At 43.5% G+C, this 19,647-nt stretch overlaps 2 protein-coding genes across 2 annotated transcripts; one reads left to right on the forward strand and one right to left on the reverse strand.

Annotated features, from left to right (window-relative positions):
• Window positions 1–7,178: 7,178 nt before the first annotated feature.
• Window positions 7,179–8,246, reverse strand: smim20 (small integral membrane protein 20). Its single transcript, XM_024138372.2, has 3 exons — window positions 8,038–8,246; window positions 7,526–7,582; window positions 7,179–7,384 (listed from the first exon to the last, which is right to left on the reverse strand). The coding sequence occupies exons 1-3, from the start codon at window positions 8,144–8,146 to the stop codon at window positions 7,347–7,349; spliced, it is 204 nt and encodes a 67-aa protein (XP_023994140.1). The 5' UTR covers window positions 8,147–8,246; the 3' UTR covers window positions 7,179–7,346.
• Window positions 8,247–8,330: 84 nt separating this feature from the next.
• On the forward strand, window positions 8,331–18,284 carry LOC112070919 (epididymis-specific alpha-mannosidase-like). Its single transcript, XM_070439170.1, is given in 28 exon segments — window positions 8,331–8,542; window positions 8,743–8,889; window positions 9,010–9,115; window positions 9,222–9,394; window positions 9,674–9,789; window positions 10,013–10,190; window positions 10,317–10,515; window positions 10,754–10,944; window positions 11,147–11,189; window positions 11,416–11,457; window positions 11,460–11,551; window positions 11,841–12,109; window positions 12,322–12,355; window positions 12,357–12,425; window positions 12,427–12,469; window positions 12,472–12,514; window positions 12,694–12,725; window positions 12,728–12,790; window positions 12,793–12,855; window positions 12,858–12,938; window positions 13,177–13,254; window positions 13,257–13,289; window positions 13,353–13,541; window positions 14,037–14,099; window positions 14,102–14,188; window positions 14,191–14,291; window positions 17,614–17,743; window positions 17,979–18,284. Coding segments are annotated over 28 exon segments (2,889 nt in total). The 5' UTR covers window positions 8,331–8,416; the 3' UTR covers window positions 18,077–18,284.
• The last annotated feature ends 1,363 nt before the right edge of the window (window positions 18,285–19,647 follow it).

The following is a 19,647-nucleotide window of genomic DNA, read 5'->3' on the forward strand; positions in this document are numbered from 1 at the left end:
ATTGTTCGTTCACTCAAACTGTTCCTGGATGGTATGGGAGAAAGTTGCTCTCGGGTGTTGGTACATTCTTATTCATGCTGTGTTCTTAGGCAAATTGTGAGTGAGCCACTCCCTTGGCTGAGAAGCAACCCACACTGAATGGTCTCAGGTGCTTTACTGTTGGCATGACACACGAGCCTCCTAAATTTTGTATTGAAGGCAATGTAGCCAGAGGAGGACGGAAGCTAGCTGTCCTCCGGCTGCATACTGGTGGTTACTGTAGACCATTGCAACAAAAAAAAATATTTTATCAATTATTTGGTGACATAAGAATATATTTAATATAGTGTAGCGACCCGCACAGACAGCTGTGTGTAATGTGTTAGGCTATTAGTTGGCTGTGTTGTACTTACCAGTTCCCAGTGTTCGCGGGGTATGACATGCCAATCAACCTGCTATCTGCCAATCACGGGAATGCCTGGAATGTTCTGATGCCGGGCATCCTGGTGGTTGGCTGAGTGGCGTGGAGGGGGGTTGGGCAGAGGGATGGAGCATTGGAAGTTAAGACCAGGTTTAGCCATTGTTCTTTCTCTTACATCTGGTCTTCACAAGAGAAGGTKACAGTTGGATTGTGGGGTATCTTTCATATATTTGGCGTGGGCTACGGCCAAACAGTAGCCTGTGTAAAGTTGGGTTAATAAACCGTAAATTCGTAAACTCAAACCTCAGTCTGGACAATTGTTCCTTTATGATCTAGTCATGTCATTACAATAGTTTTATCTAAAAAGGATAACTTTTTTAATGTTTCACAATTTTWATTTTTATGAAATTTCACTGAGGAGGATGGTCCTCCCCTTCCTCTTCCGAGGAGCCTCCGCAGATCCAAAATCACCGTCTGGAGGCTTTGCTGTTAATTTTTATTTAGTTCCTGTGACTTCTGAAAAAAACGCCCTTGCCAGGAAATATGAATATAAATCAGCTGAGCCGTGTAAAGTCGCTTTTATTAAAGAGCTTTCCACCGCAAGTAATGTGGGCGATCGCTTTGATTACGACGTGGAATTATTTTCACAAATTAAAGTGTGACGTCTTAATGCTTCTAGTAAATCACAACTCATTTTCTTTCCTTTATTGAGAACGTTCAAGAACGTTCAGGAATMCTGCTAAATGTATGATGGATATAAAGATTCTAATGGAACTGTATTAAAATGGAACTGTGTAGAGCAGTTTGAGTGACAGCCAAGCCGCACCCAGCCTGATACATCAATGCTGCAATGGTGTGTATTGGACAAGAGACAGAACTACTTCAATCAGCTATGTTCTGACAGAATATGTTAATGCGGGAATACTACAGACAAAGATTTAGTAGCTTGTAAAACAGTAATACTCTGTGGAGATGTAGAAAATAGTTAGGTAAACACACGTAAAAAAAAAAAAAAAAAAGTTGTGTTGACACTCTGAGACATTGTTSACACATTTCAAAACACTTGGCAGCGTTCAAGACCTCAACTCTCTTTTCACCTCCGTCTTAAGTCTCATTCACCAGCTGTATGGAGAGCCTAGGAGCCTACCTTCCTCCCACTTACGTCTGTACAATGTAGCCTTAAAACGTGCCATCAACTTCCTTTAAGAGCCCTTCTGAGCTTAACCCATATAATTCCATAGAATGGCGAAGGACAACCTGTTTTACACGAGTAAGAGGTTGCTGAGTGTTGTCTCTCTCGCTACCTCACATTTGTCTGATTTTTGAAATCAGGGTGAAAGAGAGAAATAGTTATTCTGTGTCGAGGGTGGTTGTTATTGTGTAGGTGACACACTTGCGAAGCTAATGGGCCGGACAGGTCAGGAGGTCAGTTGTTGGGACTAGAAGAGAGTGAAAAATCACCTTTTATTGTGCTCACACAAATGTGCTCGGGCGCATGACACATGCACACACACGAACAAACACACACACAGAAAACGTATGTACACCACACACGCACGCACGCGCGCGCGGCCGAGCACGTGCACGCAACGCCGCAACGCACGCACCACACACCACACACACACACACACCACACACACACGCACGCACGCACGCACCACACACACACACACACACAAGAACCACACACACGACTTTCCATGATGTTTCACGGACTCAGCATGTGTCTAATCATTTAAAAAGAGCTAACACAAACAAACAAAACAGTAGAAAAGGGAGGCATCAATACGTCAGTCACATTTTCAAAGTCTTGCACATGCTTCCATAAAGAGTTGCTGAAATAAACAAATGAAGATTCTCCACAAAACAGGATGGAACCCAACACTGACCATAATTATGTATTGCGGTTCTTCGCAGAACATTTTTTAAACATTGTTCAACACAAGCACCCCCCCCCCCCCCCTCCCCCACACACACACACACACACACACACAACACACACACAGGACACCATGATGGCCTTCCAGTAAGTATACATTACTGTTTAGTTTGGAGTTTCTGTCGTCATCCACAGAGCTCTGATTAAAACCCTGGAGATACAGAAAATGTATGTGCGTGTTTGTGGGAGGTATGTGTGTGTGTGTGCGTGCCGTGCGTCGTGAATGCGTGTTCGTATTTGTGTGTGTGCTACTGGCGTGTTCCAAGATTCTTCTTTCTATTTTTCTGGCAATGAGATGAAGTAATGTTAGGTAGCTGTTAGCTCGCCCAAGACCACACTGTCACTTGACCTGTTAGACTGCTTGGTAGGATGTGCTTTTTCCAGACATTGCTAAATACTTACGGTATCAGTTTCCACAGCGTTTAGGCCTGGTAACCCAATGATGTGGCCCAGCACTACGGTACATTGTTTTTGAGGGCAAGGAGTAGTTATACTGGAGAACAGGAATTCAGATATAGACCATGCGTAATTGGCCATGTGTGAAATGGAGAGTGCGAGAGAGAGCGAAAGCGCAGGCGAGAGAGAGTGAGAGAGCAAGAGAGCGAGAGAGAGCGGGAGTGTGTGTGTGTGTATGTGTGTGATAATCAATGGAGATGTGGTGTGTGTGTGCATGTGTGCGTGTGTGTGTACGCCTGTGTTTTGTGACAAAAAAAACATGTCGACACAATTGTCCTCACAATAACCGAAACTTAGATACATGTGTTCCATTGATCCAAAGGATCCTCCGAAGTGACAGTCGACAACAAAGTGTTCACAGATTGTAGAGCTGTAAAAGTKATCCCAATTTGATTGGAAAACTTCCCCAACAACAGAAGCAACATGCCTCAAAGCTCGCTCTGTCTTTCATTAGCGACTGTTAGAACTCTTTACAGTTGTTTGGTTTGTTTATTTTCATTTCCTGTATCCACTAATTTCGTACTCTCAGTTCATTTCCATGCATGACAGATTCCCCATTAGAATCCAAGTAGTATATTACATTCAGTTCCTCCCCCTCCTAAATTTAAATAAATCCTGCTGCTTCTCAATCCCCCGGCTTCTCGGTCTTTCAACCCCGGTTCCCATAGTAATTAGGGGGAGAAACGTTGCCAATTACCGGCACTCTTGAAGGTGGGCAAAACAACTGGTCGAATTTAAGTCACCGTTGCGTTCAGGAAAGCACTCAATATGTATGATTTGTGTAATGGATCGATTGCTTGGTGATAAAACTGTTGCGGAGACGCAATGTGTGYCTGTTGTTGGTTTTAGCGGGCTGGGGTCGCGACCTCTATTCAGAAGGCTGTAGAACCAACAGGACACCATATGACAGGATTATGATATAGGCCTTTTCATTGCAAATTGCAGATATAGGCCTAGGAGTGAGACGTTTGACATTTAAAAGACTTGCCCCAGGTAATTGGAGAGTCAGGGACTTCTTACACCTCAGTGAAGTGAGAGATAGACTTCAGTAATGAGAAGTGATTTATTGAGGTAAGCTGTACAGCAAATGGTTAAGTGATAATGCCCGAGAAGCCGGTGTTTGGAGGATATATTGGCACGGGGCAAARCGTTATCACTTTTATACAATGGGTACCAACATATTAAAATGATTGCCATATTTTCATAAAAACATGTATTTTGATGAATTTATTCATACTATTTCATCCTACCACAATATATAGTCCCGCAATTACATGTCTTTCTGTTCAGTGTGCGTGGAGGTGACGCGTACCCCGCAAGAATGTGGTTCTCTTCCTTTCGCAACACTGATTTCCCCTCTGTCGTCTTACTTCACTCACACACGCCGGGAGCTGTCATTGGGAGAATCTGGAAAACACCAGCGGGGAATGAGAGGAATTTCGCCTTTCTTTTTCTTCCTTTCTCTCCGCTCTTTATTTGGAAGTGGCTGCGCTCGCAGGGCTCTTTGAGTTTTCCTTTGTTTCTGAGAGCAGACGAACAATAACAACATCTCATAAACAATGGGGCTTGTTGATTGGGGGGTTTGAGAGGGAGGGTGAGTGTAAGGCCCTGGCACTGGGTTTTGTTGGCAGAAGGCCCCAACTGWAAGTTTTAGACGTAGGCTACATTGTAGTGTGGACTGGACTGCTTATAACATAGAAATTCACCATCTCTTTAGGGAGGTAATCAAATCCCATKATTTATCCAGACCTTTCTCAAAGATTCTGCAGGGACTGTTCTGGGTCCTGCATTCTGATGGGAAAGTGAGGGTCAGTCACAGTGAAACCTCACAAGGCAAAGCCAAACACTATTTGGACATTTTTCAGATCAGTGGCTTGTGTTAGATGGCATGGGCCATGATGTTTTTGTGCATGAGATATAGAGTTGAAGATGGAAGGTTCATGCACCTAGCCAAATACATTTCAACTCAGTTTTTCACAATTCCTGACATTTAATCCTAGTAAACATTTCATGTCTTAGGTCAGTTAGGATCACACTTTATTTTAAGAATGTGAAATGTCAGAATATCGTAGAGAGAATTATTTATTTTAGCTTTTATTTATTTCTCACATTCCCAGTGGGTCAGAAGTTACATACACTCAATTAGTATTTGGTAGCATTGCCTTTAAATTGTTTAACTTGGGTAAACGTGTCGGGTAGCCTTCCACAAGCTTCCCACAATAAGTTGGGTGAATTTTGGCCCAATCTCCTGACAGAGCTGGGTGTAACTGAGTCAGGTTTGTAGGCTCCTTGCTCACACACGCTTTTTCAGTTCTGCCCACAAATTTTCTATAGGATTGAGGTCAGGGCTTTGTGATGGGCACTCCAAATACCTTGACTTTGTTGTCCTTAAGCCCTTTTGCAACAACTTTGGAAGTATGCTTGTGGTCATTGTCCATTTGGAAGATCCATTTGCGACCAAGCTTTTAACTTCCTGACTGATGTCTTGTGATGTTGCTTCAATGTATCCACATAATTTTCTTTACCCTTGATGCCATCTTTTTGTGAAAGTGCACCAGACCCTCCTGCATCAAAGCACCCCCACAACATGATGCTGCCACCCTGTGCTTCCCGGTTGGGATGGTGTTCTTCGGCGTGCAAGCCTCCCCTTTTTCCTCCAAACATAACGATGGTCATTATGGCAAACAGTTCTATTTTTGTTTCATCAGACCAGAGGACATTTTTCCAAAAAAAGTACGATCTTTGTCCCATGTGCAGTTGCAAACCATAGTCTAGCTTATTTATGCGGTTTTTGGAGCAGTGGCGTCTTCTTGCTGAGCGGCCTTCCAGGTTATGTCGATATAGGACTTATTTTACTGTGGATATAGACACTTTTGTACCGGTTTCCTCCAGCATCTTCACAAGGTCCTTTGCTGTTGTTTCTGGAATTGATTTGCACTTTCCACACCAAGTACATTCACTCTAGGAGACAGAACGCGTCTCCTTCCTGAGCGGTATGACGGCTGCGTGGTCCCATGGTGTTTATACTTGCGTACTATTGTTTGTACAGATGAACGTGGTACCTTCAGGCGTTTGGAAATTGCTCCAAGGATGAACAGACTTGTGGAGGTCTAAATTTTCTTTTGAGGTCCTGACTGATTTCTTTTGATTTTCCCATGTCAGGCAAAGAGGCACTGAGTTTGAAGGTAGGCCTTGAAATACATCCACAGGTACGCCTCCAATTGACTCAAATGATGTCAATTAGCCTATCAGAAGCTTCTAAAGCCATGACATCATTTTCTGGAATTTTCCAAGCTGTTTAAAGGCACAGTCAACTTAGTGTATGTAAACTTCTGACCCACTGGAATAGTGATACAGTGAATTATAAGTGAAATAATCTGTTTGTAAACAATTGTTGGATTTTTTTTTTTTGTCATGCACAAAGTAGATGTCCTAACCGACTTACCAAAACTATAGTTTGTAAACAAGAAATGTGTGGAGTGGTTTAAAAATGAGTTTTAATGACTCCAACCTAAGTGTATGTAAACTTCTGACTTCAAATGTATCTCACTAATCTCATTATCACACAATTTCCAGTCGTGAAGCAAAAGTATCCGATTCCGCAAACTTCTACCAACTACGGAATGGTTGAGTGTGCGAGAGTTTGAAGTGGGCMGAGGTTTTGAAAGATCTGCAGGTGTTCCAAGTGTGGGTGCATTCCCGTTGTCGTGGATACAGTGCTTGCCTCTAGCAGCAGTTGTCTAGATGAGCTTGGCTCAAGTTTCACTTTATCATTTGCCTTTTAGTTGGTTCTAAAGCATGTGCACCTCTGTCTAAAACATTGTTCATGTGAAGTGGACATCTGTCAATACAAATGTACTGACAAATATAAACTGGGTGGTTCTCTGAATGCTGATTGGCTGACAGCCGTGGTATATCAGATTGTATACCACAGGTCTGACAAAACAGTTTTTACTGCTCTAATTACATTGGTAACCAGTTTATAATAGCAATAAGGCACCTCTGGGTTTGTGATATACGGCCAATATACCACGGCTAAGGCTGTTCTTATCCACGACGCAACTCTTAGTGCCTGGATACAGCCCTTAGCCGTGGTATATTGGKCYTATGCCACACCTCCTCAGGCCTTATTGCTTAAATATACCCAAAAGAAGAAAAAAATAATTGGTTTTCTTTGAAAGCAATAAATCTYGGATATAGTTCTACTGWGCACATAATGTACAAAACTGCCTCTCTGCCASTGTCTGAGCAAATAGTGACACCTTGTGGTCATAATGTGTATCACARATGCAATGCACTACAAGGAGCCTAAAGAAATTAAGTGGCCAATTTCATTCCCAAATACATAGGCCCAAACAGCTCCAAWAACAAAGAAAAAACACATTGGTCTTTAAACTTTATTCATAGGATAAAGMGGTAAGCATCCATCCACCACACCTAAGCATTCACTCACACAAACACACTCCAATTGGGATTCAGCATCATCTTCAGTGGACAGTCTTCATCAGCATAGGGTCGTCCCTTCCATACCAYGGACAGTTGTCTCAGGCATCACTTTGGCTTGTAGGGATCAGACCATACTTTGACACCTGAAAATACACCAAATTATAACTGATTTATATATGGTTAGTGAAAATGTCAAGTCTGCTGACAGGACAGGGGATGGAACAATACACAATGGCAACAACAAAGAAGAACCATTGCATGAGAGAAGTTAGTAGGCTACTTACCCACTGGTTGCACGTCTGCTTGATTGATTCCTGTTCGGTTTGCTCTCTGGACTTGATCTGCAGAGAAGTGAGTGGGGTTTTCAATTGTGTTGCGGGGGACTGGGGTGGGTTTGAKCCAGGATCCTTATAGACAAGGCGAGTGCACTACCACAGGCATTGTCCACTGGTGCAATCAGACCACTGCTTGACAGAACTTGTAGTATGATCACAATTGTACAGCATTAAAATAACTCTATACTTAAAAACAGAAAGCCGTTATACTGAGACCATGTAGCTACGTTATTGCATGYGTTTTTAGAAGACACGGCTACAGCTACAAACAAATGGCAATGCAYTTTTTACGGTCCGACTGGCCAGGGCAAAATTGTGTCCACATGAGGATACTAGCAGCTATAAAATAAAAAGTAGCCTAACAAGAKTTCCTAGCTAGCATGTCGTTGTGTAACAAGACATGGATGCGCTCTTGTGACAGAGTCGACTAGTACATTCCTCGAGTAACGATAGTTACTTACTGTAGTCAGCTGTGTGCGTGAGTGGATGGAAAAATATAGGGTAAAATGCAGCAGCAACTGCTGTTATAAATCCTCCAAATATTAACGCGATCCTTCTGTTTCTTGACATCTTTGTTGCGCATTCACCTCCAAATGCACAGTATGTGTGTTTCCCTGAATGTTTTCCGGYGTAAAGTTTACCAGTGAACTTTGTTCACGATCACGAAGTTCTGCGCTGTTTAAAATGGTTGGTTTTAATTTGRGACTTCACATGATTTTTTACCTCTGTGCTACTCCGTACATCAAGGGGCGGGGCGCCGCCTGATTGTCACATGCTGCAAAACCATAATAAGGACGTGGGCTASCGTGACATTGTAGAACATCTCATGTTTTGACAGAGATGGGGTTTTTAACGCTCACACTGTTTTTATTTGTCACGGTTATCTGTGCAGAGAGAAATGMACCAATTCAGACGTTTGTTATCCCGCACAGTCACATGGATGTTGGCTGGGTATATACTATTCAGGTTTGTTYCTAGCTTACCGAGCTAACGTTAACTCCTGTACTATTGTATTATGTTGGTTTCTTGGACGTTAGAACTAGGGACYTTTTTATTTTGGGAGGTTCATGAAATGTCAGTCCAAATATAGCTACAACTATACTGTCAGTGTTCACAGTATACAGCATTGAACATGGTGTTCTGCTGTCTCTTGTATCTTCAAACAGGAGAGCATGCATGCCTATGCAGCGAACGTGTACTCTAGTGTGACAGAGGCGCTGACACAGAACAAACAGCGCAAGTTCATCGCAGTGGAGCAGGAGTTCTTTCGGCTGTGGTGGGATTCTGTGGCTACAGACAAGCACAAGAAACAAGTAGAATACTATAGAATAATCTTATATAACCCCCCCCCCCCCATATTGTGAATTCAGTGCTGCTCATGCAGAAGTCTCATCTTTAGGTGAATTGACAGTCATACATCTCCCTCCCCCCAGGTGCGACAGCTACTGAAGGAGAGTCGACTTGAGTTCGTCATTGGGGGGCAGGTGATGCATGATGAAGCTGTAACCGATCTAGATGATGAGATACTGCAGCTGACGGGTAAAGTAGTTTCATACTTGATGTATAATATTTGTTTTGTTGGAGGAATGTACTAGTGCATGGACTCAATCTCCCTTTCTGTCTCACACACACACACTGTAATTAGAGGGCCATGGGTTCCTGTACGAGACGTTTGGGGTGCGTCCCCGGTTTTCGTGGCACGTGGACCCGTTTGGAGCCTCTGCCACCACCCCTGTCCTCTTTGCCCTGGCTGGGTTCCATGCCCACCTCATCTCACGTATTGACTATGACCTCAAAGATGTCATGCAGAAGAGCAAGGTATGGTGYTCACTGTAGTTTCAGCTATAGCCTACCAGGCAGGTTACCATCTCTGTTGAGTAGTCTTGACCATGATCAGTCACTTATAAGCAGTTCAATGGTTTAGAAGCTTGACTTAATAATATATGCCATTTAGCAGATGTCTTTAAGCGACTTAGTCATGCATACATTTTATGTACGGGTGATCCGAGGAGTTGATCCTGGTGTTGCAAGCACCATCAACTGAGCTACAGTATATTTACAATAAGTTATTGTSATGGTCTTGATGTTTTGGAACAGAAACTACAGTTTGTTTGGAGAGGCTCCCCCTCCTTGAAAGAGCAGCAGGAGATCTTCACTCACACCATGGACCAGTTCAGCTACTGTACTCCATCTTACCTGCCTTTCTCTAACAGGTCTCCTACATATCTCCTTTCCCCTCTCAACATCTTCCATGTCATAACTCTCCTAGCATATCCCACTCTTAGACGTAACCCTACAGGCTGTAATTMAATTAAGACTCCAAATTGTTTTTTTTGGGAGAATCACCAAAAATCTCCGTTTTGTCTCACCATGGGCTCTTAATAGATTACAAGCACATGTTTGGCTCAGTGAAWCGAATCAGTTGTTCTTTCTCAGCTCTGGTTTCTATTGGAATGGCGTGGCTCTGTTCCCTGACCCCCCTAAAAATGGCATCTACCCCAACATGAGCCTGCCTGTCACCAAAGAGACGCTGCACTCCTATGCCAAGACCATGGTGCAGAACATCCAGCAGAGGGCAGCGTGGTTCAGGACAAACCATGTCCTCTGGCCCTGGGTGAGTCAACATGGATAGATAGATATACAGAGATCAGGAAACTGTTTCCAATCACAATTTAATGAGTGTTCTTTCTGGTAACTTCACCATTGAGCAATATGTTTCTCCTGTTATTTCACTCCATAGGGTTGTGACAAGCAGTTCTACAACTCCTCTGTGCAGTTTGCCAACATGGATCCCTTAGTGGAATACATCAACCAGAACAGCAAGGAGTTTGGCGTGACAGTCCAGTACGCCACTCTCAGCGAGTACTTCCAGGCTGTCCACCAATCAAATCTCACCTGGGAGGTGAGGGGAAGTGAGGACTTCCTTCCTTACTCCACTGGTGGGTTTTTCCATAAATGTGCTTATCTATTATACGTTTCAAACATGTAAATGAAATATGAATAAAACTTCTATAAGAAAATGTATATATATCAATGGTTCCAGTGACCAAGAGTTGGCACACTAAAAACATGTAGCAGTAAAAACTACTATGAAGCCAAGGGACAAAAAATGCTTTTTTCRCGCATAATTCCAATCTGGTTCTTGTAGTTTTAAAAAGGAACTTTTTATCTCTCCAGAACCTTTRCAGGRGTGGACTGGYTTCTATGCCTCCCGGAATGTTCTGAAGGGGATAGCAAGGAGAGCTAGTTCCCAGCTGCATGCTGCAGAGACTCTGTTCACTCGGTACCGGGTCAGCTACCCAGATGGACCGGTCCCTAAAGAAGAGGCCCTGCAGAAGCTGAAGGCCCTCCGCTGGGCTGTCACTGAGGTGCTTGATTCAAATACTCACTAATTGATTGTGACTCATTGTGTATTATATGTATTAATTAATACCTATCATTGTAACCAAGTGATTATCAATCTCATATCCCACTCTGTCAGACAAATTTTAAAATTAAGACGCCACAAAAGGAATTATTGTAATAGATAAGTACTGTTTTTATAATATTCTCCCTCTGTGTTATCTCCAGGTGCAGCACCATGATGGGATCACGGGGACAGAGGTCTCCCAAGGTGTGCTGGACCATTGTGAAAGTAGTTGGATGGGATGCATGTTTTCACTTATCCAATCACACACTACAGATCAGAGAGTACACATCAAGGAAGGGAGGGATGTATTTTGTATTCTAACCAGGCACAAGGTTCAGCTTGGTCCAAGGCATCATTTAATCTTTCCTTCCTCAACTACACATGGGTCTTGTTTACATCAACAACATTTTGATAATGAATGTAATTGCAGGCTCCCATCAGGACCTGAGGCAGCACATCATTGTGTACAACCCCTGGCATGGAACACCACCGCCATCATCAACGTCACGGTAACCTTCCCCATGGCAACCGTGTTCGACGACCAAGGACAGGCCATACCTGCACAGGTAGTGTGGAAATACAGAGTTGTTTATCCAGTTAAACACTTTGTAGAACAATGAGTCACCATTATATCATGTAAAGCCATGTGTCAATGGAACTGCAGATATACATCATACCTTCTAGACAAACTCAGTTTTCAGATAACTGATTGTGTTCATTGGGCACTCAGCAAAAAAACATTTTGCAAGGAAGATGAAAATGTGTGTTTCTTATTGGACAAGTTCAGGTAATTCCCTCTCGTTTTGTCTGTTTAGTGTCTAATGAACACGGCCTGTGTCTCTCTGCTCCCAACAGACCCAGAGTTCAGCTGACTCCAACACGACCTATGACCTGTTCATTGTGGTGGACCTTGGGGGTTCCCAACACAGGAAGTACCTCATCAAGTTCTCAGAGAAGCCGGGTAAAGAGGGATCCTTGACCCACCATGCCTGGGTTGTGTCGTTCAAGAGACTAAATGTTTCACAGGAGTTGAAGACAGGAAGGAGACTCTTACCGGTTCTGAATGAGTGTTATAAGATCATGCTGGACCAGGATACTAACCTACTGCATAGCATCACCGACAGGTAGCTATATTCAACATTCACATTAGGGGCACATTCAACAGGCCAACGTTGTGGAACGTTGCAGATACAAAGGTAATTAATAGAGCTGATGTAGAAGAAATGACATGTCAGAGAAGCATGTTTATTTTACTGAACGTTGCACAACGTTTTCCTTCTGAATGCACCCCAGGTGTTAGGTCAACAATGTCTCTGTCCTTTCTGTGACCTGCCAGGCATGAGAAGAGGACGGTGAGAATGACTCAGGATTTTCTGGGAGTACCAGGTCAATGGGAACGTCAGCGCAGGGCCCATCTCTGACAACTACATCTTCAGTGCTAGACGACTCGGCAGTGAGGGCGTACAAGGCCGTCAAGATGGAGATTGTCCTGGGAAGATCATCACTGAGATCAGACAGTACTTCTACAGGTGGGAATGTGAACAACTCCTTTCTGTCAGTCTTGGTTTCCATGCACCCTCCTTCCTAAGCTACGATCTTATTATATTCCTTCTATCACTCACTCACTCACTCACTCACTCACACTACAGCTTAGTAAGGTGCAGGTCTAATATTGGGTGGCTCACATTAACATGGGTTCCGTCTGCAGGGAGGAAGCAGATGAGGACTACACCTACTCTGTCCCACCAGAGTACCACAGAGTTTCCCCAGCGGCAGGCTGTGTTACAGGCTGGAGCAGAGCTACTCGCTGGGCCCCTGGTGGTCAACACCGAGGCTGTCCTCAGGACCAAGACCAGCCTGAAGAACAACAGGCTCTGTTCACTGACGACAACGGGTACCAGATGATGAAGAGGCCTTCCAGGACGTTCGTCAATGATACTGTTGCCAGAGTGAGTGGGTTGTATTTAAGGACAGTTTTGTGATGGTTAAATGTACACTGACTTCCACAGTACCTTGACAGCCAGAGGAAGATGGGCTACACTTTATGAGCCTGGTTCCTCTCGGTTTCTTCCTACTCAGGAAGTTTGGGTGTTTGGTCCCTCAGCTTTCCTTTTTGGTGGTTCAGGCCTGGGTTACTGTTCAGGACTTTGTGACAATTGCTTGTGTTTCTTCCCGTGTCTGTGTACTGCAGAACTACTACCCATGGTTCGAATGGCCTACATTGAAGATGACTCTAGCAGACTGGTCCTCCTCAGTGAGAGAGCTCACGGGCATCCAGCCAGAGTGAGGGAGAGCTGGAGGTGAGTGTTTTTATGTATGAGATGCGTACGCTCACACTCACAACCTCAACCCCTTGTATCTGTCCAGGTGATGCTCCACGACGTCTGTGGAACAACCAGGAGTGGACTCTGGGTTATAACCTGACCCTGAACGACAGCTCGGTGGTGAGGCCTGTCCTGTGGATGACACTGGGCTCCTGGCTGCTACCCCTCTCTCTACAGAGGGAGGCGCTAGAGCTGCAGCACAGACCTGTGGTCATGCCCATCGACAGGCCACGTGAGTCCACTCCTTATAGCTCACTGTTTCGAGGCTCGCAGGTTGACCTTTATTGTCATGAATCTTGACCTGGAGGCAGAACTGAGCCATTTTCCTCTAGATGCTCCAGCTGCAAAGTGAAAATTAGCTATATTGTAAACATTCATGAAAACAATGTGCATTTTGGTCTTCATTTAAGATTAGGGTTAGCAGTATGGTTAAGACTAGGTTAGGTTTAAAATCAGATTTTATGACTTTGTGGCTGTGCCAGTTAGTGACCACTCAGCAGAGCTGCCTTCAGGACAAGATTCATGACAGTAAATACCAACCTGCTTAAAGCACACACAGCTACTTTCCACTAAACTTTTTCCCTGGAAATCCAGGAAGTGGAATCTTCTAAACAAATCCACAATTGAAATGTTCCCAAATGGAGTCGACCATGTTTTTGCTCACCTGTACTATGCATTGTCACAATGTATGGTCTCATACCCACAATGCCATTTACTGCCCCTTTAGAGAAGGCCTGGAAGAAGGAGCCTCGGACCGGATCTCCGATTCGCCCCGTGGTCCTGCCTGACAACTCCACCTGCTGACGCTTAGTGTCCCGGGCTGGTTCTACAGCTCCAACCACACCCTGCACCTCCGCAACATGGAGACCGGTACCCCTGGGTCACACAGCCGGACTACGATCGTGTCCTACTGAGGATCATGCATCTGTATGAGAGGGGGGAAGACCCGGTTCTGTCTCAGCCGTCTACCATTAACATGAAGGTAACAGGAAACACCGCTGAATGAGATCAATATGAAGAGTAGACTTCAATAACAGATGTTTGTGTATTAAATGCTAAATTAAGTGAACAAATAGATGTGATATTGACATTTGTTGGTCTCTCCTTGGGCTGTGGCGGTTACGAAATTTCGTCAGCCGGTGATTGTCAAGCAAATAACTGTCGGTCTCACGGTACTTGACGTTAATTAACATAATATATGCAGCATCTCCTGGCTTCCACACAGCCTACAGCCACTGATGCAGACATGTGGAACATCTACAATTTCAAAAGTCTAATAAATCCATGTAATGTAGCCTACACCCTCACAATAAATCCATTATTTATTTTAGACAGGTCTAAAGAAACATGATATTAAGAAAATATAGTCTATTTCAGAAGAATAGAATAACATACTGAGTTGTCCTGATGTGGCTATACCATATGGCTGTGGGCTACACTAGTTCATTTAGCAGACAACGTTTGCTTAGAATTCAGTGGCATTATTTTATATTATAGTTTGAAGTATACAATTGAACCAAGCTGAATAAATATAAATATTTTCTCAATGATTTGAGGCAGTGGGCACATGTGGCTTTTCTGAGTTGAGCGGTTAACAAAGAAATGGGTACTCTCTACTGTCACGTTCCTGACCTGTTTTGTATTTATTTAGTATGGTCAGGGCGTGAGTTGGGTGGGTTGTCTATGTGTGATTTTCTATGTTGGGATTTTGTGTGTTCGGCCTGGTATGATTCTCAATCAGAGGCAGCTGTCAATCGTTGTCCTGATTGAGAATCATACTTAGGCAGCCGGGGTTTCACGTGTGTTTTGTGGGTGTTTGTTCTTGTTAGTGTTTCGCCACACGGGACTGTCACGGTAGTTTCCGTTTTGTTATTTTGTATCGCTATTTGTTTTCGTGTTATTAAATTACCATGGAAACAAACCACTCTGCATATTGGTCCGATCCTTCTCGCCTCTCCTCGTCCGATGAGGAGGGATATAGACTATCGTTACACCTACAGTACCAGTCAAGTTTGGACACCTACTCATTCAAGGGTTTGTCTTTATTTTTACTATTTTCTACAGTGAAGGCATCCAAATACTATGGAATCATGTAGTAACCAAAAAGTATGAGATTCTTCAAAGTAGCCACCCTTTGCCTTGAACAACAGCTCTGGACACTCTTGGCATTCTCTCAACAAGCTTCACCTGGAATGCTTTCCCAAAGTCTTGAAGGAGTTCCCACATATGCTGAGCACTTGTCTGCATTTCCTTCACTCTGCGGTCCAACTCATCCCAAACCATCTCAATTGGGTTGAGGTTAGGTGTTTGTGGCGGCCAGTTCATCTGATGCAGCACTCCATCACTCTCTTCTTGGTCAATAGCCCTTACACAGCCTGAGGGTGTTGGGTCATTGTCCTGTTGAAAAACAAATCATAGTCCCAGTAAGTGCAAACCAGATGGGATGGCATATTTCTGCAGAATGCTGTGGTAGCCATGCTGGTGAAGTGTTCCTTGAATTCTAAATAAATCACAGACCGTGTAACCAGCAAAGCAGCCCCACAAATCACACCACCTCCTGCATGCTTCACGGTGGAGATCATCCGTTCACTTGCTTTGCGTCTTAAAAGACAGGGGGTTGGAACCAAAAATCTCAAATTTGGACTTATAAGACCAAAGGAGAGATTTCCACCGGTCTAATGTCCATTGCTCGTGTTTCTTGGCCCAAGCAAGTCTCTTCTTCTTATTGGTGTCCTTTGACCATGAAGGCCTGATTCAGTCTCTTCTGAACAGCTGATGTTGTTGTGTCTGTTCCTTGAACTCTGAAGCATTTATTTGGGCTGCAATCTGAGGTGCAGTTACTAATGAACTTGTCCTCTACAGCAGAGGTAACTCTGGGTCTTCCTTTCCTGTGGCGCTCCTCATGAGAGCCAGTTTCATCATAGTGCTTGATGGTTTTTGCGACTGCACTTAAAGACACTTTCAAAGGTCTTGACATTTTCCATTTTCACTTTTTTTGGTTACTAGATTCCATAGTGTTACTTCATAGTTTTTTCTACAAAGTAGAAAATAGTAAAAATATAGAAATACCCTGGAATGAGTAGGTGTGTCCAAACATTTGACTGCTACTGTATATGCTTAATTTAGAGTTGTTTATGCAACTTTAGTTGTGATACAAACGTTTGATTTTTATATATTCTAATTGTGCACGATGTGACTAATGACTTGAAAAAAGTTGCTTGAAAGACATGAGCTCTGCTTTGTTTTGCTCAGCGCCTGAGTGCTGAGCGTTCCTAAGCACCTCTCACTCACATGGCTCTCCATGTCATCGGGTCTTTCTCGCAGTAAAGAAAGACGCATCAGATAGCAAAAGCACTAGCCTACGGTGCATTCAGAAACTATTCAGACCCCTTGACTTTTTCCACATTTTGTTACGTTACAGCCTTGTTCTAAAATTGATTAAATTGTTTTTGTTCCTCAATCTCCACACCAAACCCCATAATGACAAAGCAATAACAGGTTTTTAGAATTTCTTTGGCAATTTATATATATTTTTTAACTGGGCTATATTCCTGTTGTAAAGATAAACAATGTGCTTAATATTAGTTTAGTTGAGAGACATATAGTAGACCTAGCCTATAGAAAGCTGATGGGATCATCCTCTTTTAGAGGCCATCACMCTGTTTTCTCGTMATTGCATAGCCTATAGAGATGTTGCGCAACATGGGCACTCTTGAAGTGTTTTGATTAGATTTTCGATGACATTTGCATTGATGTCAGTGATTAGCGGGACAATGGCGAGCTGAGTACCAGGCAGTTAGTGAGTTTGGTAGGCTACTAACGACGATCAACAGCATCAGCGCTTGGAGAAGCCTAATTACCATGACTAAACGGTCACATTTGTTTGTTTATCATATATGCATAGTCACTTTAACCATATGTACATACATTTACATTTACATTTAAGTCATTTAGCAGACGCTCTTATCCAGAGCGACTTACAACTACCTCAATCAGCCTGACTAACCGGTGTCTGTATGTAGCCTCGCTACTTTTATAGCCTCGCTACTGTATATAGCCTGTCTTTTTTACTGTTTTATTTCTTTACTTACCTGTTCACCTAATACCTTTTTTGCACTATTGGATAGAGCCTGTAAGTAAGCATTTCATTGTAAGGTCTACACCTGTTGTATTCAGCGCACGTGACAAACGTTGATTTGATTTGACATGGAATTTGACTACCGGTAATACGGTCACCGCAACAGCCCAGATCACTGCTCTATTTACACTGTATGTTTTGAAAATCCATTTCCTGTGTAAAACAGGAAGTGCTGCGGGGCATGGGGGAAGTGAGAGCGTTGGAGGAGCGCTCTCTCACAGGAACCTGGGATATCGCCGACCTCCAGAGGTGGAAGTGGAAGGCTTCAGAAGACCCAGGGAGGGGTGAGAGTGTTGGTAAGCTGCAGWTCAGCATTGGTAGGGGTGAAATATTGCATCAGAATAAATACCTTTTTGTTAAAAGATGAGAAGTTACTGCATCAGTGTACCTTTGACATTCAGCTGTCAATTCAGTTCACAATGGAGTAGGCTGTAGTGTTTGAGATGTTAACCACKTGTGAGATCTGAAGGGYAAAAATGGTGTTTACAATTGTTTTGTCTACGTCCTAGTGTTCGTATTTGTCTGTTTCAGGGGTCAAGAGGTCAAGTGTTGGTGTGAGAGGAGAGTTCAACGTGACCATATCACCCAAAGAAATCAGGACCTTCTTTGTTTACTTCAAGCTCAAGTAGAAAGTTCCAGGTCACCTTTAGTCTTCTGTGAAGATGGATAACTAATCTGAAGAGAGGCCTTCTGACATGTAGAACATGGGATTAAACATTCTCTCATGTACATTCTCTAATGTAACACGTGACATTGTATGACCAGGATGTGGATTATCTTGACGTGCCGGTCTACTTTTTCTGTATAAAATTTAGTATAATCTAAAATAAGGAGTCACTCCATTTTGTGTCTATTTCTTTATTTTCCTCAGTTGAAGTGCTTCTGTTAAGGCCTTGGCGAGGGGAAGGTCATTATTGACGCCTCAAAGCATTTGATAACCTAACCCAGTAGTTATGAGGGTTCTCACTGTTTGAGTAATGGTAAGTTCTTTATCTGACGCCGTTGGTGAGAAATGTTCTTCCTGTTTGCAAGTGAGCGCAGCGCTGACAGTCCCAGTAGACACCACGGCCACTTCCTGTTATTGGCCTTAGAGAATAAGAACTTTCCAATATGGGTGACATCAGTCTATAATTTAAATATTATTGTTCACATGAGTGCATTTGCACGCACAGTGGCGCGAAGACTTTTGGAGGATGGCCTGGTTGTAAAGAAGTCCTGCAAAGAAGCCACTTCTCTCCAGGAAAAACATCAGGGACAGGCTGATAGTCTGCAAAAGGTACAGGGATTGGACTGCTGAGGACTGGGGTAAAGTAATTTTCTCTGATGAATCCCCTTTCCAATTGTTTGGGGCATCTGGAAAAAAGCTTGTCCGGAGAAGACAAGGTGAGCGCTACCATCAGTCCTGTGTCATGCCAACAGTAAAGATCCTGAGGCCATTCATGTGTGGGGTTGCTTCTCAGCCAGGGGAGTGGGCTCACTCACAATTTTGCCTAAGAACACAGCATGAATAAAGAATGGTACCAACACATCCTCCGGAGCAACTTCTCCAACCATCCAGGAACAGTTTGGTGACGAACAATGCCTTTTCCAGCATGATGGAGCACCTCTGCCATAAAGGCAAAAGTGATAACTAAGTGGCTCGGGGAACAAAACATCAATATTATGGGTCCATGGCCAGGAAACTCCCCAGACCTTAATCCCATTGAGAACTTGTGGTCAATCCTCAAGAGGCGGGTGGACAAACAAAACCCCACAAATTCTGACAAACTCCAAGCATTGATTATGCAAGAATGGGCTGCCATCAGTCAGGATGTGGCCCAGAAGTTAATTGATATCATGCCAGAGCTAGTTATGATTCCTGTAATACAGATCGTATGACTGTCACTTTTCTCCAGTCTACAGTATTTTTTTCCAAGCTTACTATAATTTTAAGGTCAATATTCCCTATACTTACGCAAGGGGAGATGGGTAGTGGAGTCCACAGCAGTGTTGGCAGTAGAAAGGGAAGAGAGAAATGTCAAGCTGCGGTTGGCTGTGAAAGTGTGAAATTAATAAATACAGAGAGAGGGAGAGTCAGAAAGGTGTTGGTATAAGTGAGAGAACCGATCACCCCATCAGTCATCTGACATGAGGTACTTTTGTAACTTGTTGTGTTGCTGCCTGCTCAGCTCGTCAATCTGTTTTCTCTCATCCAGCGGTA

This window comes from Salvelinus sp. IW2-2015, unplaced genomic scaffold, assembly GCF_002910315.2.
Source record: "Salvelinus sp. IW2-2015 unplaced genomic scaffold, ASM291031v2 Un_scaffold1460, whole genome shotgun sequence".
NCBI classification, from domain to species: domain Eukaryota; kingdom Metazoa; phylum Chordata; class Actinopteri; order Salmoniformes; family Salmonidae; genus Salvelinus; species Salvelinus sp. IW2-2015.

What these genes read in the sequence shown, in the direction of transcription:
- smim20 (XM_024138372.2), bottom strand. Translation starts at nt 8,146, where the DNA reads ATGTCAAGAAACAGAAGGATCGCGTTAATATTTGGAGGATTTATAACA. An exon ending in CACGCACACAGCTGACTACA is followed by an intron (nt 7,583 to 8,037) that starts GTAAGTAACTAT and finishes ACTTCTCTGCAG; the next exon opens with ATCAAGTCCAGAGAGCAAAC. An exon ending in AGCAGACGTGCAACCAGTGG is followed by an intron (nt 7,385 to 7,525) that starts GTAAGTAGCCTA and finishes GTGTATTTTCAG; the next exon opens with GTGTCAAAGTATGGTCTGAT.